The sequence below is a fragment of the Epinephelus moara genome, chromosome 21 (genome assembly GCF_006386435.1).
Source record: "Epinephelus moara isolate mb chromosome 21, YSFRI_EMoa_1.0, whole genome shotgun sequence".
Lineage (NCBI taxonomy): Eukaryota > Metazoa > Chordata > Actinopteri > Perciformes > Serranidae > Epinephelus > Epinephelus moara.
In genome coordinates, this window is record NC_065526.1 from 31010318 (window position 1) to 31029688 (window position 19371).

Consider the following 19371-nt stretch of genomic DNA (forward strand, 5'->3'; position numbering starts at 1 on the left):
TTGGATAATATGAAAATACCCAGGGGCCAGCTGCTTCTCGCATTACACAGGTTATAAAAAGGAATTTAAAAAAAATCTTATATAAATGAGACGAGCAACTGTTTCATCATTCAGCCAGTAAGTATTCAACTTTCCACTACTCCTGAAAGCAGCAGCTCTTGCTGTCAACTTTACGCCTTTTCGCTGTAGCCATGTCTGCTATCCAGCAGGAAATGTCTGCTATCAGGTAACCATTCATTTGCTTGTTTGACATCTGTTTTTAGTTTCATCTCAGGTAGTTCCTATTTGGTGCATGTCTGTAAACTGTATGATGTCCCACTATTGTGAGGTTAATGGAAAACTGCAAAGTGTACATGGATTGTCAAGGACAATATTTAGCCCACTGGTTGAATGTCACTGCTTATAATCATCGCTCTCAGTTTCTTTTTGTGACCAGAACGTATGGAGCACACATTCAAGAGGAAGCTATGTAACTCACAGACACAGAACCAAAAATAAATAAATGCAAACATAGTGAGGCAAAACATCAAGCAGATCAAGCTGGGGTTGGCTTTCACTTTCGCTGACAATTCCTGCATAGTATACCTTTAAGGATGAATTCGGTAAAAAGAAAATTATTCTGCAAGATGCTCTTTAACTCTAACTCTAACTCGTCATTGTCAGCATTTTTTAATGCCTGGTTGAACAACAGAGTTCCCTCAGAGATTTTCTTTTCATGAAAACCACATTTCCCATCAGTCCAGTTGCCTTCTCTCCCAGACTGTAAAGAGATAAATGTGTTAGAAGTGATTTTTTTTTTCCACTAGTCTTTCTCTGCTTCCATTATCTTTTCTCACCACAAGCTTTGTGCTCAAGATGAGGAACTTCAAGGGATAGTTTGGATCTTTACCTCCGCCAAAGAGGTTATGTTTTCGCCGGCGTTGGTCTGTTTGTCTGCAAAATAGTTATGAACGGATTTTGATGAAATTTTCAGGAAAGGTGGATAATGGGACAAGGAAGAGATGATAACATTTTGGTGGTGATCGGTTGAAGCAAAGTGGATAAAATAATAAAAAAAGTCTATCGTCTGAAAGCCTCAGCAGCAATTCCAATTTCTAAACACGGTGAGAATAGCGCCATCTAGTGGCCATGAAAAGCACGTCTCATTCTACTTGCTAAATATTGTTGTAATTCTAAAGTTGAAATTAATGTTCTGTGTTGGGAAAAAAGAAAGTGAAAAATACAAAAAAACCTATTATATTCTGTGTTGGTACAAAATAAAAACGAAATAAATACACCACAGTGTCTCCATGGTGAAGGCATATATAACCTAATAATGATAGTGATGCAAATAACCTAATTGTGATGCAGGCTGCAAAATCTGATGCAGAGGGGGAGGGAATATCACCTACTTGGCGGAAGTCTGCACTCTCTGAGTGCTTTTCTAGTTTGATGTGGGGTTGTATGAGGTACTTATCCCTAGTCAGCGTATTACATACAGTATGTGTCAGTCTGCATGGCCCCGGTTTGATGAAGCAGGCTGAAGTCTAAAACAGTGATTTCCAAAGAGGAACTGAAGGCGTTATATTGCTCTATTCAAAGCCAGACTCCACTGAGAAAAGCAGTGATTTAACATCGCTGAACACAGGAGCTGCTGGTCCACTGCTGCCTCCATCAGTTTTTGTGTTTGTGTTAGTGTGTGACTTTGGTGTTTGAACGGTTAGTTTGGATTCACCAAGTCACACAATCTAACTAACTGAGTGAGGCAGCCATAGACAAGCAGCTCTTGTGTCCAGCACTGTTAAATCACTGTTTTTCTCAATGGAATCTGGTGGCTTCAACGTGAGCATAGATGGGGAACTGAAGCACGGCTTCTCTGTCGGCACAGGCTGATGGAAAGTTAAGGGAGTGAAAATACTCTCAATATATCGTACACTTTAACTGTTAGACATTTTTTTAGGTACAAAAAAAACATTTTGCTGCTACCTCTATTCACAGCTGTAGATTGCTGAGCTTCTGTTTTGGCACTTCTACCTGCTTCGCCAAACTGGAGGTGTCCCGACCACCATCTACTGTAGGTCATAAACTAACTATGGATAAGCACCTCATACAAGCCCACTTAAAAAAATCCAAACTCTCCCTTTAAACCGTTAACACATCCTTTATAACACCCTTTAATTTTTTTCTCTGATTCCACCCAGTTCAGCTGTTACCTGGCCTCAACCATAAGGAACAAATTTATGATAAAAATGCAACTTAGAATCTGTGTTTTCATCACTGCAGGGCATTTCATTTAAGTCATCATCATCATCATCATCATCATCACTGTCTCCACTCCTGGCAGCAGCAGCAGTCCCATCATCATTACTTTCCCATTACTGACCCGGAGGCTCGGACTTTCTGCTGCAGGTCTGAAACTGAAGCCTCACTCAGATTCACCACAGAGCTGAGAACAAAGAGCAGCAGCACTGTCAGATATCTGCATGTTCAAGTTTAGACTTTTCATTATTCCTGACCCCTGGAGGTGGTGCAGTGTATGGACAGAGTGACACAGAACAAAAAACACAGAAATGTAGTAAGTTGGTGTTCACTAGTGCTGACTGGTGATATTTCACGCTTATAATGACAGTGTGTTCGAAAACAATCCAAAACTATGAAAGAACTGACATTTTGTTTGCACGAGAAGTCAGGTGGGAGAAGAAGAAAGACATTAAAAAAAAAAATCAAACAAAACGTACATAATGATTGACTCTTCATCTTTAAGGAACAATGTTACATTTTGGGAAATGACCCGGTCGCCAAATGAGATTCAACATGTTAATTAATGACCTTTAGGGGTGCTGGTTAATGGACTTAAGTACGTGGGGACATGGGGAGGTAAATACACATTACTCAAAAATTTAAACTATCACTTAAAAGATTAATAAATGAACAAAATAGTTGACTAGTCCATTCATCTACTATTTGTTTCAGTAATAAAATCAATATCAAGTACCCCCAGTCAGGGTTGGAGTCACTGAAGCAGAAAAAAGAAAGAACATTTTTTATTGAGAGTAAGAAATAGTGACAAGCAACATAAATAATAGAAATGCAAATTTAAGCAGGAAAAAACAATGACAAAGCTTTTATAGAATAAATGATACTTTTTATTATCTGCCAGAGTGCTTTGTGGGGTAAACAACTCTAAGCAACCGTACTATCAAATTCACAAAAACTCTGTTTGAATACATTGCTCTTCTTAATGGGTTCAGTTGACTATTTAATCTGCAACTTCCTATGACCTGTATCCTAAACACATACCATGTGAAACTGTATGTGGGCAACTGTGCACTCAGTGGGTATGGACTAGTTTTCTATTGTTTTGAATTGTTTTAATCAGCTATAATCTTTATTTTTATAACAATATATTAAATGACATGTGTGAAAGGAGTCGCTCGCAGTGATGAACCTACAGAGAATTATCAGCTGAATCTGCAGCTGCTATCAGCCTTACAGAGTTTTATACTTGTTTATCTGTCCATCTCAAAGCATTACTATTCTAGCTCCCTCCAAGCATTTTCAAAGAAAAAGCTGTAAAAACACTTTTAAGCTACTATGTCAGTAAAGGATTTGAAACGTATTGATTTTGGTGTCCCCAGGGTGGTAGTATCAAAAAAAAGACAAGATGGCAGACATCAGTGTGTGGTGATACAGGCTCATAGTAATAAATACACTGCATCTTCATCTGAATTGTCAGGGCTTTGAGGTGAATCTGTGTGGCAGAACAGTGATTTAAAAAACAAATGATAGATAGATAGATAGATAGATAGATAGATAGATAGATAGATAGATAGATAGATAGATAGATCGATCGATCGATACTTTTAGAAGGTGTGACTTATGAGTAAAAGTGAAAATGACAAATTGATTATCTTTGAAAGATCAGATGACAGACTGTCGAGGATTTAGTAATAGCTGCAAACCCTCCCATCGCCACCACCATCACCATCATCATCATCATCATCATCATCATCATCATCATCATCATCTAACAGGAGAGAGGTGATGAAGGAGGCACTTCTGCACCATCCTCTGTGAACATGCTGCCATCTTGTGGCTCTTTGCTGTCATCAGGACCAACTGAAACTGAATTTACAAGTTTTTCAGAATCAAATTTCATTTTAAATATTCCTCCTCTCTGTGTGATTTAGCTTTTAAATACAATAAAAATAATAGTGGTATTTATGATGTCTGGCAAATGTAGATACATATGTACTGAATGATTTCCTGCTTGTTTATGTCTTGCATTCTAACAGTCTATTATAAAGATGAGTAAATACTACATGCAGTTTATTATACAGTATGTATTATGCTCCTGGGGCACAGCGAGAGTGAGCACATCCTGCATCTTCACTGAATACTGTACACTCTTTATTCAGAACACAGTATTTGTTTACTACCCTGTGTACTATACCGCACACATGATCAGACTAAATTAAATTGCTTTACAATGATTTGATGACATAGATGACATATTTCATCCTAAAACTGTTTGAAAATGAGAAGTGGAAATCTGAATTTCTCTTCCTCACTTTGTTTAAATATGCTTTACATAGGCTATTGTCATATTTGTCTCTCCATACATCATCTGCATACATGTGACACTATGGGCATTAAGCTGCTGCTTTAACAGCCTCTACTCTTCTGGTTTCAGTCTTTCCACCACATGTTGAACCTGGCTGCAGGGATTTGCTTCCATTCAGCCACAAAAGCGTTAGTGAGTTCCAGCACTGATGTCAGATGATAAAATCACAGTTCACAGTTATCACAGTTCACAGTTGACTTCCACTCCACTCAAAAGGTGCTGGGTGGGGTTGAGATCGGGGCTCTGTGCAAACCGGCCAAGTGTTTCCACACCAAACTGGGAAAACCATTTCTTTGTGGAGTTGGCTTTGTTGCACAAGGACATTGTCACGTTGAAACAGGAAAGAGACAAACACAAACTGATGAGCACAAAAAGATGGAGGAAATGATTGCTCTTTATTGGAGCAATACAGGTGCTACAGATGAGGACTTGAAAAGTGGACTTGTCGGACCACAGCACACTTTTCCACTTGGTGTCAGTCCATCTCAGATGAGGTCGGGGCTAGAAACGTCAGCAGAGTTTGTGCATGTTGTTGATATATGGCTTTCACTTTGCATGGTGGAGTCTGAACTTGGATTTGTAGATGCAGTGATGAAGTGTTTACTGACAGTTGTTTTCCAAAGTGTTCCCGAGCCAACGTAGTAATATCCTTCATACAGTCGTGTTACTTTTAATGCAGTGCAATCTGAAGGGTCAAAGGTCACAGGCATTCAATATTGCTTTTCAGTCTTTCCCCTCACATGCAGAGGTTTACCTAGATTCTCTGAATCTTTTGATGATATATGGAGTGTAGACTGTGAAATCCCCTGAAGTCCTTGCTATTGTGTAGGATGCTCTATAAGTGTTCGGACTGTTTGCCCACACAGTATTGTCATCATCCTTGATTGTGAACAACTGAGCCTTTCGAGGATGCCCTTTTCATATCCAATAATGACTTTTAATCTGTTACCAAGTGACCTGTTCATCTGAGGTTAGTGTTTTTTTGAACATTCGACAACTTTCTCAGTCTTTTGTTGCCCCTGCTCCAACTTTTTGTAACGTGCTGCAGGCATCAAATTCATAATGAGTGTATTTTAATAAAACTTTTTCAGTTTTTCTTATCAGTTTGAATATGAAATATCTTGTCTTTGTACTGTGTCCAACTGAATCTAGGTCAAAAACAGATTTACAAATCTTTGCATTTTGTTTTCATTTTCATTTTAGCCAGGAGTTTGGGTTGTACTTTCACCACTGGTTGCCTTTTGTTAGCGGTCGTTTAAGGTGGATGGATTTGTGGTCTAATTTGGTCAAATGTCTAACAGCGAAATGTGTTCGCAAAACATTTGATTTTTTGAAACTTGGTACATTTATGTTACGTTCAGGACGAATAATAATTACTTTAAGTAATTCCTAAACTTTTCCTCCAGTGCCATCAGGTAATTTTGTCCAATACTTTGGTTTATGACCAAATACCTAAACTATTAACTTAAGCCTCAGCTGTATTTTGTGTTTGGTGTTAATTACCAAATGTCAGCATGCTCACACACTAAATTAAGATGGCAAATGTTACACCTGCCAAACAGCAACATGCTAACATTAGCTTTTTAATTGTTTGAAGTTTACATGTCTGCAGTAAGATGATCTATTGATGCATTTTTTAACATGTTTTATTCCATTTTTTTCATCTCTGACTTTCCAATTTCTGTTTTGTAACTGTATCATATAATGCAGTCTATATATCATGCAGTGGGAGGCTGTGGCTCAGAGGTAGAGCGGGTTGTCCACCAATCGAAATATCAGCAGTTCGATCCTCCTCGAGTCTGCATGTCGAAGTATCCTTGAGCAAGATACTGAACCCCAAATTTCTCCCGATGGCTGTTCCATTGGTGTGTGAGTGTGGTAAAACTGAGTAGCAGGACTCGGCAACCAGTGTTTGAATGTGTGTGTGAGCAAATGTGATTCGTAGCGTAAAAAGCGCTTTGAGTGGTCAGATGACTAGAAAGGCGCTATAGAAATGCAGGGCCATATGTAATTGGCTTAACAATTTTAATTAACAATTATTTGGAAAAAAGTAAAAACTTAAATGAAAATATATGAATTTCCACCACATTTAAGATGCTAATTTGCTCATAAAAGGCCCGAAAAAAAGAGACAGTGGCTCCTCAACAGTGCCTAAATCTTTATTTTTCAGTAAGCTACATTTTTTCTTCAAATTAGACAGTTTTTACATCATGACACAGAGTAACTTAAATTATCTATAGCTGACATGTACGCTTGATTCCAGTCTCGATGGAAGAATAGACCTAAAAAAAAACAAACCAAAAAAAAAAAAAAAAAAGGAAAAAAAAAGAAGCCCTCTTGAACACAACCTCTGTTCCACATCTGTTAAAGGTGTCGTTAGGCAAATTATCTGTCCAGACCCCAACAGGATGGAGTCATCGATTGTCCACAGCTGTTAGCGTAGCATGGTAAGAGTATTAATGAGTTAAACCACAGTGAGTTGATAAAGAGATCGAGTCTTGTTCCAGTCAGTTGGTGTGCATTCGTTATTATATCTTTAAGAAAAAAAAAAACACCCGCAAGGGGGTCCATTTTTACGACAAGATGCAACCCTTGAGGAAAAAACAAAACAATGGCACTGTCAAAAACGGGCGAACAGGAAGGAGGAGACTGAGAGCTGAGGCGACCGACAGGCTGATATGAGGCTCCATGTAGAAGTCCATGACAGAAAGGAGCTCCTCAAAACGCCACGACATGGGCGTTTGTGTTAATGCCGGCGATATAGGAGAGGCGTGCAGAACTCGCGGCCATCATTACCGCCAAAATAAGAGATCCCTTCGAAAAGCGGTATCATCCAGTCTGAGATACTGCACTTCAGAAAAAAAGTCATCTTTGCATTGGGCTGGATTTCTGGGTGGTACATTTATTAATCCACACATGCACACATTCACAGTTCAGGGATGCCCAGTTTGTAATCAGCGTCTGTGTTTGACGTCTCAAAAGTTTGAGGTCGAACATGCCTCGACCTCAGCTAGCATCGACCGCAGAGTTACAACGCACAAAAAAACTGCTCCTACAGTCAGTGATGTCACATTGTAGATTTCTCCAGATGTGAGAAGTCTTTGATGGACTTTCAGGAACAAAAGAAAAATCACATCTTGAAAATAAAACACGAAACTAAAAGCCAGGGATGGCAAAGCGCTCAGCTATGTACAGGTTAAACTGCCCAGTCAAGACAAAAACAACAGTTGTGTAATGGCACAGTTAATGGTTTCCTTTGCCACATCAAAATGCAGTCCACACGTGATCAAATGGTTTTAACAGACATCTCAATCTGCGCATGTTATTGTATTGTATGTGCCAGAAAAGTATGTCGCTCTCAAACATGTTAAGAAAACAATGTGATTCCAGTTGAGCCTCTGCGTCTGTCTCCAACTCCCCAAAGACAAAACAAAAAATTTATTTTTACATTTATTTCTCAGGAGAGGAAGTCATGAAAGCTGAGGAACATGAACAAGAAACCTCAAACGTATAAATCAGAAGGGAAAAACAGGTAGACATAACAACACTGAGCAGGTTTCAACCGCTTTTTGGCTGAGTGGATGTCTCGTCCGGTAGCGACATCGACACTCGGGTGGGGACATTTTTAGCTCAACCTGCCACGACGACAACAAATCAAACATTTCACTTCATTTCCCAAAAAGTGTCTGAAGAATTGAGCCCCCTCCCCTTTTAAGTCACCAAATTTACAATCCACGAGCCCAAAATTCGTCGTCCCCTTTGCAGTTGGCTTCCAATAACCTCCCACCTCGAGTGTTGTGTGCTGTACAAGCTGAATGTTCTGAAATGTGCTTCAAATGTGCTTCAGTTTGATATCGTCCATGGGCATCAACACATCACAACGCCTTGAAGCACAGCGTGTCTGAAGACAGAAGACAAAACAGACGTGTCCATCAGGCATCACTCTTTTTTAAAGTGGCTAAAGGAGGTGCAGCTCGTAGGGAAGGGTAAGGTCAAACTGACATCAGTGCGCCAAAACATCACGGTAATATAGAGAGCCAAAGTTCTGCCAGAGTTTTCTGTTTCGCTTCTGTTAAACTCTAGCTTTCAAATTTTGGACTTTGTCAAGATGGTTTCATTTGTCAGGAAGTTAAAAACAATAGGTTTTTTTGTCCATATTCTAAGAGAAACAAGCAACAGCTGCCCTTGAAAAATCTACCAGAACCAAGTTACTAAATAAAAATAAATAAAAATAAAATAAAGAGATGACCCAATCCAAAAAAGCTCAACTGGAACCAAAAACAAAGACCAGCACTGATTAGACATGAACACAATTTAGCCCCATTTTTACAAAGATAAACTCAAAATTTACCATCATATCAATCAATAACTACATATCCCATGAGTCTTAGCCATACATACATGATCAAAGCTCACAAGTAGGGATGGGTATCTTCAGTTTGATACCATCCAAACTGGAAACCAATTGTTTGTCGAGCTGGCGTCTGATTGTAATCTTGTTGGGTCAGAAAGTTTCTGATATACAACAAATTTTAAATAATTTGATTCAAGCAAAGTTCTTGTTCAGCTGCCTGTGTTTTCAAAATGAAGTAAGGTATCTATTGGTACAGAAACTGATATTTTATAGGCATTAGTCCCAATAATTGAGATCGTTAATCTGCCTATCTGCTTTCTCTCTGAGAGGAAGATGAGAAGTTCGATACCACTCCAAATGTACATAAGTACAGAGCTTGAGTCAGGACATGGTTAGCCTAGCTTAGCATTAAGACTGGAAATGAGTGTAAATAGCTAACCTTTCTCTGTCCAAAGATCAAATATGACTGATTGATTTTAGTGGGAGTTATGTGCTGGAACTATTTCTTTTGCAGTTCCTTAACCAGTACATGATGATTAATGGGCTTTAGATGTGTTGGTGGATGTATTTTTGAACTTTGAACAGAGCTAGGCTAGCTTGTGTTTCCCCCGTTTAATGTCTTTGTGCTAAGCTAGGTTAAACAGATCCAGCTCTGTACAGGCATGAGTGGTATCAATCTTCTCGTCTCACTCTCAGAAAGAAGAAAGAATATTTCCCTTGATGACAAAATGCACAAATGTTAACATCCAGTACAGTAAAAGATAAGCAATCATCTTTGAATATGGACAGAGAACCACAAATAGTTCGAGCAAAACTGGAGTTAAGCCTTAAACAAAAGCAGAACTTCAACTCTTTGTTGTATTAATATTGTCTAACATTAGATGCTGTCTAGTCATGCTGCCCACCTCGTGGACATGATACAGTTTGATTATAAGCTGTTGAGCTGCATATGTATGTCACAATCAAGTTGGTATATCCATGTTCAGTATTAGTGTCATGGTCTACATGAGGATACTTCCCCCCTGAAACTATTACGATTCTGTTGGAAAACATTAATACGTTTACTGTAGCTTTTCCGTTACATCGATTAATTTTCTTGGTTTTGTAACAGCAGTATTTAAAGATGTCAAAAATACCTTGCATTAGTGGCTGCAGCTGTTGCACAGTGACGAAAAAAAACCATGTAGTGCTTTTATTTTCTGCTAAACAGCTTCACACGTATAGATTCTTGTGCTAAAAGGAAAAAAAAAAAAACAGCAAAAATATCTTGGGAAAAAAATAAAATAAAATTCCAAGCGTAAACAGTAGAAGAAACAAAAGCCAGAGCTTTAAAGAGGATGTTGGTGGACACGCAGCTTTGTAGGGTTCGTTAATAAGATGCTTGTCAGTACCACAGGCTCTTTTCAATTAGTGCACAGTCAGGGGGAGGTCGGGGATAAGGACACACCTGTACACTCAGGTGCAACCGACCACACAGGTACAAAAATGGAATGAAAGACAACAAACAAAAACAGAAAATGTACAATCAGACAAGGTTCCCACCCCGCAGAGAGGAGAAGAATTCAAACTCTGCACACCAAAACTAAAAATAAAAAAAGTTAAAGAAAAATATTTCCAAAAGCACGACATTACGTTGTTTTTTTTTTTATATCCTACATCCAGCTCGATAGCGACATTAATAGTTCAACAAGATCAATATATTTTTATTATCATTTTAAGGTACCTCTTATATTTTTCTGAGTATTTACAACTGTACAAGCAAAGCACACACTTCAAAGTGCACAATTTTAATACAGTATTGACTAGTTTTGCATTTACAAGGTTTATATTTTTCCCCAAAACAAAACAACCTGAAACTACGAGAAACAAAACGAACAATCAAAAAAATGATTCTTTTTCGTACATTTTACAAAAACAAAAAAAAGGGAAAAGAAAGAAAACGCTGCTAGATTTGTACTCTCTCTCTCTCTTTCTCTATCAGTAAGACTTGTGACGTCTGGTACGACTAAATATTTTCCACGTGTCACGCTTTGTTAACATTTTGGGGATTTTTTTTTTTGGAAAAGAAATAAACTATGCTTGTCTTGTATAAAAGTTAAGGCAAAGTCATTTTTCAAGTTTAAATAAAATTCAAGTTTCTCAAACACTGGATGGAAATTCTTTTACATTTTGTGAATATATATAGAGACCTCGATGCATCTCTATTTATTTTCTTCTCCCTAAAAAGAAAACTTACGATATTTCTCATGGAATAAACAGCATTGGTTTATAAATAAGTGGATATGGTGCATTTCTCTTTTACCATTTCCACCAATGAGAAAAAAAATTGACCCATCCAAGTGCATCTCAGTCCTTCAAAGAAAATCAAAAAATATATAGATATATATATATATATATTTTTTTTTTTAGCAAACTCAAGATTTAGCGTCCAAATCAAAAGCAGCTATAAGGGGGATTACAGGCTTTTTAATGAAGCGTTCCCCTCTCCAGATGGCCTGTTTTCTCTCAGTGGAATTATCCAGAATGCTTCTTGTTGCAGGAAGACTTTGGTGAGACATGTGAGGTCCCATGTCGTGTAGGTTTGTGTTTCCCCCAGAACAGATATTGTGTATAGTACAGTGGTTTTTATAAGGGTGTTTTTGCATCTGAGGTGATAAAAGATTAAACCCAAGCACACAACTGATTATCAGGGAGGGAAACTCACTTCAATTCTGTTACGCTGCCCAAAAAACTAACTATTGACATTTCCTACTTACAGTTTTGTCATTCATCTGTTTTTTCGAGTCTTTTCAAAACTTCCGTATCAATAATTTTTACAGATTTACCAGCCAATTACATTTTTAGAAAACAGTAAGATATCCAAGACTTGGTTGGTTATCTGTCAGAGTGGCTGCTACAGTAGACAGACCTCCCAACCACACCTTTAATTTAACACAAGTTTCCTCCCTGCATTCGAATTCTTGCTACTTCACTCTGACCGAGGAATTGAAATGTTCCACCAGCTCCCCAACAAACAGCTGTCATCCGAAATGCCGCTCGATTTGAGTCCCATTGAGCCTGCACTGTTAGCTTCTCCATCCTGAAGCACATTCTGTGGGCTCAAGGTGAGTAAAGGATGTAAAAGGTTGGTTTCCTTTACGCTGTGCTTTAAATTTAACTCGCCAGGTGCAATTTATCCCCAGAAAACAGGAGTGAAGTAGTAAGAAGGACTGCGTGCTTTGGTCAATCATTTCTATTTGTTTTTTTTTTTTGTTTTTTTTTAAAGAAACAACTCAGGATAAATCAAAGTGTGAAAACTCGAACTAGAAGAAACAGACGACGGAACATGCTGACAGTAAAACAAAACAACAGACAACCCCAGTGGTAGAGACTGTGCGCTGAAGAAGGGGAAGCTGAACATTTTCATCCTGAGGATGGATTTTACACGACTGTTTCAGATTTCCCTCATCGTGTTCCTGCTGTAAACCCAACTGCTCTTGTCTGCCTGTTTGTTAAACGCCTAATTATTTAAAGGATGTTTGGTTTAACACGAGCCCCAACAGGACTCCCAACAAAATCCCTTTCACATTCCAACATGGCAAACTACATTCCAAAAAACCCACTTATCATTTACCTTCATCAGCTTAGTTTTTGTTTATAAAACATTCTAGGTCTATCCAACCATCTCACTTTCCAACTCAACAGTTTTACAACCACTCTCTCCATGAAAATCCTCGTTGATACAGAACCAGAGGCCAAAATCCAAACCACTGCATGCCTGTGCGAGCACCAAGTCCGTCAGCAAAAATAAATATTAGCATCCGCAACGAGCAGTCAAAAATACAACAAGCTAGATAAATCTGTAAAGTCATGTGACGCTGCACAAACGTCCATCCTTCACCACAGTGTGTTCAACAGGCATCCACAAGGCACGACAACGAAAAAACAAAAAGGCTTCAGCGATTGTGTCTACAAAGATGGTGTTGCAGGGTTCATTTGCTCCTGGAAAACTGAATTTGCAGTTTTTTTTCCCCTCCCTTCAGGATCAATTCCCTTTTTCGCTTCAGGTATGATAATCAAATTACACATTTGCCTGTGAGTCTGAGAGAATGCTTACAGTGCAAATTAAGTTCTGTTGACATGAATCAAGTATTTTCTACATACAATATCAGATGAGCTGTAGTAACAGGTTCCAGGATTCGACATCTAGCACCATTTCTAGAGGAGAAAAACAAGAAACATCCCACTGCCACCTCTCTGTACCCAAACTCCACTCTTGAGCGCAGGAAACTAACACTTTATGTCCCCTAAAGAGTCACGTTGTCTCAGCAGATGTTCAGAACAAGAACGCATCCTCCTTATGACAGCTGGTCACCTGTGACAATGATACACAGACCGAGCAACTGAATGCTAGCTAGTGTTAACTTCCTCCCTCCTGATCACAACTCCAGAGTGAACTGAACCGCTTCAGACGGGAAGCGGACATTTTATTGTCACAACTGAATTTCAAATTTGTCGGCCGACAATCCTCCTCATGTCTTCCTTCGACAGTATGTGCCTGATTAAAGTTTTATTCCACAGTTTTTATTAGGAAATGAGAAGAGAGTGTTGCAGCTGTGAAAGCTTGCTCTGCTTTCCCCAAAAATGCAATGCTGAGAAAATTTAGCTTCCTCCGATTCTTTAAATGTCTTTACACACACTGCGAGCCGTAGAAACACACACCTTAATCCACTTCAAGACTTTCTCAACAAACATATCTTGGGTGACAACAGGTGCCTCAATGCCCAAGTTGTCTTTTGGTTGCAGATATCCACATGCCCTTCTTGTCTGACGCTAAAAACAGCACTGATATCACATCACAGCCGTTAGATACAAGCTAAGCAATACAGCTAGCTAGTTAGCAGTGTTAGCAAACAGTAAAATCAACAACACAGCAGAGGGAGGCGATTCTTTACAGAGAGAATGATGATCAGAGGAAGAAATCGCTGAGGCGACACCCAGCGATGATTACCAGGAGTAACGGTACCAAAAGTCCACAGACAAAGCTCAGCTGCTGAAGAAAACAAAAACAACAAACAAGAGTCATCTAGTATAAATAAATCTGGGGAAAAAAAAAAAAAAAATCAGTTTGAGGCAATGTACACCAAAAAGGATCTGAATCTCGTTGTGGTGACATTTAGATGTTAAGTCTTGCATATGGATATGAATATGTATTGAAAAACACATCTGCTAATTATGACCCATAATTAAGCTACATAAAGTTGCACAACGGTGCCACTCAACATGCAAACAAACCCCTCACTATGAGAGCCAAACAAGGTGGAGTCTGTTGTACGCACTCTTTCCCATCATCCACTGGGGTGGCTTCCAACAATGCCCTGCTGCTTCGCACACAAGACTAATTTAATCCCACAAGGCCATTTGGACAGAATGAATAAATTTCAGTGTCAGTGGTGTCTGTGCCGACTTATAGGCTGACACAACTACGTAATGCAAAAAGAGAAAAGGAGAAATAAAATTGACAAATAAAAAAAAGCAAATAAATAGAATAAAAAGAATGAAACGGTGCTCTACATGCACAATAAAGTGCTTTTTGTCTGCAAGCCCTGATCCAGAAAAGAAGGCGTCCTCTATTCTTGTTGTGACTGGTGATTCTGGGATATAAGTATTGAGTAGCCCTGACTTATATTTCCTCTTTTTAAACGCATCTGTGGAGCGTAGTTGGGGGGTTGGAGGACTCAGGGAAGGGCAGGGAGTCGCCCTACTGCGGGGACTTGGGTGGGGTGTGGTGGGGATCTTTGCTGGGGGTTTTCCCTGGGTGTGGGGGTGGGGAGGCCCACCGCCCGCCCGGCCTTCGGGCCTCCCTCGGGGGTCTGCCCGGGGTGACGGCAGCTGAACCGGGTTTGGAGGAGGGAGGGTATGTCTCTCTGGCCTTGGCCTCCCCTGCAGGGGTGGCAGCATCGGAGCACTTCCTCTCCTCGCCTGTGGGGGCAGCGCAGGCTGGCTTGGCTTCCTTGGGGGTCGGTGGTTGCTGTACTGTCGGGGCGTCCTTCACCCGCTGGCAGATCTCAGCATAGGAAGGCTTCCTCAGCTCCTGGCAGCAGAACAACATAGTCATTAAATATTCTGCACATCACCTGCACCTGTCCAGCACTCTTCTACTGGCCCTGACAGGTTGATCATCAATGTATTTCCTTCTGAAAGAAAGAAAGACAAAATCCTCCTGCTAGACTGAGGTCACATTTCGCCCTCTGACAACTTTGGTTAACTATTTTACTCAGAAAAATAAGGAACAACTCAAACACTTCTGTATGACAATGTAGGAACACTGAACAAATACTTTCCCAAGAGGCAACAGGTGACAACAGGCTGTAAAACTGAAAACATTTCTTACTCTGTGAAACTGAAAATAACAAAATACATATAACAGAGGTGGGAGTAAGCCACACATGTGCAAGTCATAATCAAGTCTCAAGCAAGTCACAAGTCACTGTGGTGAAAATAAAGCAAGTGAAGTCAAGTCAATTCATTGGTCAGGACTCCACTCACATAACATACCTGCTGCTGTGAGGTGAGGTAATAATGCACTGTTAAAATCTCCAAAGTCACTGGAGATACTATCTCATAGCACACGGATGCACACGGCAAGCGCACATACACTCACAGATAGTGAACTTATGTTGGGACAGCAGGCAAGAACAGTCGTTACGCACTGTGGCAGTATCAAAACCTTGCACAAATAAGAGGAGGATCTCGCATGTATCATGCAGATAGAACTGAATAAAAGCACACAGTGAAGCACATGATGCTGCTGTACATACTGCCATTCCTCTGAGGAGAGCTACAGGCAGGAGGAAGTAGTAGCATGGGCATGAATATCGGCCAGCGGGTCCTCCCCCATCGTGATATGTGCGTCATCATATTTTAAAAACAAAACGTAACTTCTCAATATCTAGAAAAATACAAATAATTACTTTTTAAAAAGTCAAGTCCTTTCAAGTCACCTGTCTCAAGTCAAAGTCAAGTTTCAAGTCATGAATACCAAGTCAAGGTCAAGTCGAGTCAGTGTTAGTCAAACGAGTCTCAAAATTTGCAATTTGCAGTCGGATTCAAGTCAAGTCATGTGACTCGAGTCCCCGACCTCTGACATGTAGCAATACAAAATTTAACTTGTGCATTAGGAGGAGTGTTTCAATTTGTTCCACCATGGCTATACATTCAAGGCACCCAAACACCTATCATCTCAGTAAGCAGCACATCTAGGTGATGCTGTCGAATGTGTGTTAGCATGTTGGATGTGTTCCCATTTCCAGACCCTACAATTGTGGAGCAATGCCGACACACCATTATCGCCTTCTACACAACTCTTTCTCTGTTGCTGTTGTAGCTGACTGGCAACCTGCAGTGGGGTCTTTTAGCTCCAGCACTGCATTTGCCCTTGCCCTGATGTGACTGACTCGCACATCAATCAGCTTGTTGAACATACCTCAGCATATTTGTTAACAGTGTACAGCTAAAAGTTTTCAGCCGAAACCTGCGTTTGTTAACTTTGAATTGACATTACATACATCAGTCTAAATAATGTGCGACTGTGTGCACGTGACTGTGCTGTACGCACCATGATGGTTTGGCACGAATGACTAGGGTTGGGTTCAAATTAGAACTGATATTGACACCTGTATGTTGAATATGGTACCAGTACCCAACAGTACCCTTTAACAAGCTGCAGCCAACAAGTGATTCTGCTGCTCTGCTCTTTTTTTAATCACACACGGAGCTAAGTCTCTGTCTGGCTGCTTGCCTGTGTGCATGTGTGTTTGCTCACCTCTCTCACTCTGTTTAGACACAACCGACAAATATGTGAACTAAGTATGCCATTTCAAAAACACAATCACATACACATAGCAGTGACTCTAGGCTATGTCTAAAATAAAATAGAAAAGAAAACAGACTAGATCTCTTGCTGGAACACTGATGGAGCTCCCTGGCTGGCTTCCCAGCTTTGGGGCACTTTGCAGTGCTTCTGCCTCCTTTCTGGCAACTCCACAGAGCTCCGCTGCAACGGCCCAAAGCCTTGAAGACAGCCATGGATTTCCGCAGGTGCTTCATGGCTTTAGTGAGTTTTGCAGTGCTTTCGCCTCCTGTCTGACTCCTACTTTCTATTCCAGGTGCGCTCTTAGGGTAAAATTTGGCACCGTTTGATTTACCGTGAATTGGTACTCTGTAGTACCGATGTAATTCAGTTGGTACCCTTAAAAGCACCATGTTCAGTACCCAACCGTACAGTGCCAATGCTACAGTAAGACAACAGGGACGTGTCTCCCAGCACAGATATTGTTATACGTCCACCTTTACCAATCTACTGAATTAAGTATCACATATAATAGACTTACTAGACATTTTCATTTTGTTGTTTTGTCTGCTAAAACTAAAAAACTAAAAACTACATTAAGACAAATGATCACATTATGCCATGAAAATGTGGTAGATATTTTTGACAACATCAAAAAGCCACTGCCACTAACAAAAAACATGGCTGTTACTACCACTGCACTATCCAAATCTAAAAAGGCAAACATTTTCAGAGATTCAACCTGACAGCAGTGATATGTTCATCAAATCCACATTTGGTGTGTGGACAGTATTTAATTTGCTGCATCCTATATTACATTTCACCTCATCTTACAGGTCCTTTGGGGATGTCTGTTCACACCTACACACGTCTGAAGTCTCAGTCTTCTTTCTATCCTCCTGTTTCATCAGCTGCAGGCATTAGCACTTGTGTTTTACTGCAATGCTAAAACCTAAAGCCGAGGGGGAATTTAACTAGTGTTGAAGCAGGATTTGTTTTTCCTGCCTAAGCCCTTAAAAGGCACCGTTTCCTTATGGGAGATTGGTAAGTGCAGTCAATTCTAAATAATCATAAAAACTTTGCCCGCAGTTGTTACAAGTAAATGTTTTAGACTCATATCTGTATCTGTTTTCAAAATGCACAACTTTTGTTTTCCCAGCAGTTGACTGTCTATAAGTAAAATCAATACAAGATGCTGCAGAATTAAGGGGCGATTAATTTACCCCCTTTTGTTCATGCTGAGATTGATTTGTCTGGGAGGGGGTAAGCATTAAAAAGAACTGAGACAGGGAAAAAAAACAGTAAGGAAGAAATCAATACTGACTGTGGCAGCACCGTTGACTTGCACTGATTTGCTTGCAGTGGACAGAGTGCCAGGAACTCGCTCCACAGACATCTGCACCTCCTTCGGCTTCACCTCCGTCACCTTCACCTCCCTGAAATAAACAAAAACAAGGAGACAATGCCAAGTAAAAAAAAAAAGGGTGGTGAGACAGGAACTTATTGTGAGCAGCCAGATGCACAAGACAGTAGCTGCATCAACAATATTTCTTCAATCCAATTGAAATCACTCTGATTAGATATTCCAAGTTAACTGTTTACATGGAGGCTAGATAAAGTGATTCAATAAGATGTGTGCTTACAAGCACCAAAGCATTTTATTGCAATGTAACATTTTGACTTGCGTGAAGTGGTTCCACCTGCTGTGAAGCATCTAATCTGCCGAAAATATGACAGGGGAAGAGGGAGGTTTCACCTGTTAATACAGTGGTTGCACCTGTTGATACATTTTAATAGTAAGTTAAGTTTAACCCAGGTTATTTTCTGTAGCTACAAGTTACAGATGTCCCCTGAACGCCTCACATATAGACTATCTGTAGATAATACAATTGACCGATGTCTCAAGCAGGATACTGCTAGGAAAATATGCCCAGCGACTCCACGATTCAGCCAACAATTCAACATAAGGCTACTGTTTCAAAATCAAAAAATATACTTTTTCAGAGCACTCACATGAGAACGTAGCACTAGCAGAGCACTAAATATTTTTTCAAATTTATCAACTATTCTGTCAAAAATAGCAGTGAGAGGGGTAGGGAAACAGCAGCATGTGCAGTCATGTGAGGCAAACATGCACAGAAAGAATATATTAATTCCAACCAAAGGGAGACAATGAGATTAAGCATTTACATGGTTATTAGGTGCTTATATTTTCCTTTTGAACGGACTGTTAAAGGTTTACACCACCCCTCTCAACCTGATTGTAAATTCCTTCTTCTCTTGGGCCAGGTTACATGAGGCATTTAATTTGGGTCCATGCAAATGCATCTAGTATCATATTTTTCCTGCTGTGTTATTGTACAGAGGAAAATACAATGACCGGACACAAAGCTTTACAAAACTAGTCTTGTCTTGAAAGTCTTTGACTGAAACTGTTACTGTTATAGTGAGGGGTGATGGAAAAGGAAGGTCAACCTGTGTGGCGCAGAGACTCACACCTCTGGTGCTGAAGGCTAAACTAAGTCGGCAAAAGTACTCATGAACCATATGCTGGCACATCTTCCTGTTCCCATCATCACTTTG

At 39.9% G+C, this 19371-nt stretch overlaps 2 protein-coding genes across 4 annotated transcripts in view; both read right to left on the reverse strand.

Moving 5' to 3' along the window:
* Positions 1-7338, reverse strand: part of LOC126382475 (disco-interacting protein 2 homolog C-like) — a 13429-nt gene extending 6091 nt beyond the window's left edge. Inside the window, exon 1 of the mRNA XM_050032360.1 lies at positions 7254-7338. Coding sequence (XP_049888317.1) covers positions 7254-7338 — 85 coding nt within the window. The remainder of the gene's footprint in view (positions 1-7253) is intronic.
* The window catches only part of LOC126408838 (la-related protein 4B-like), a 61465-nt gene continuing 48840 nt past the window's right edge, over positions 6747-19371 (reverse strand). For all 3 annotated transcript variants that reach the window (XM_050074560.1, XM_050074559.1, XM_050074558.1), the window contains 2 exons: positions 18113-18224; positions 6747-15030 (listed from right to left, as the gene is read on the reverse strand). In XM_050074560.1, the coding sequence (XP_049930517.1) occupies positions 14698-15030; positions 18113-18224 (445 nt within the window). In that variant the 3' untranslated portion in view covers positions 6747-14697. The remainder of the gene's footprint in view (positions 15031-18112; positions 18225-19371) is intronic.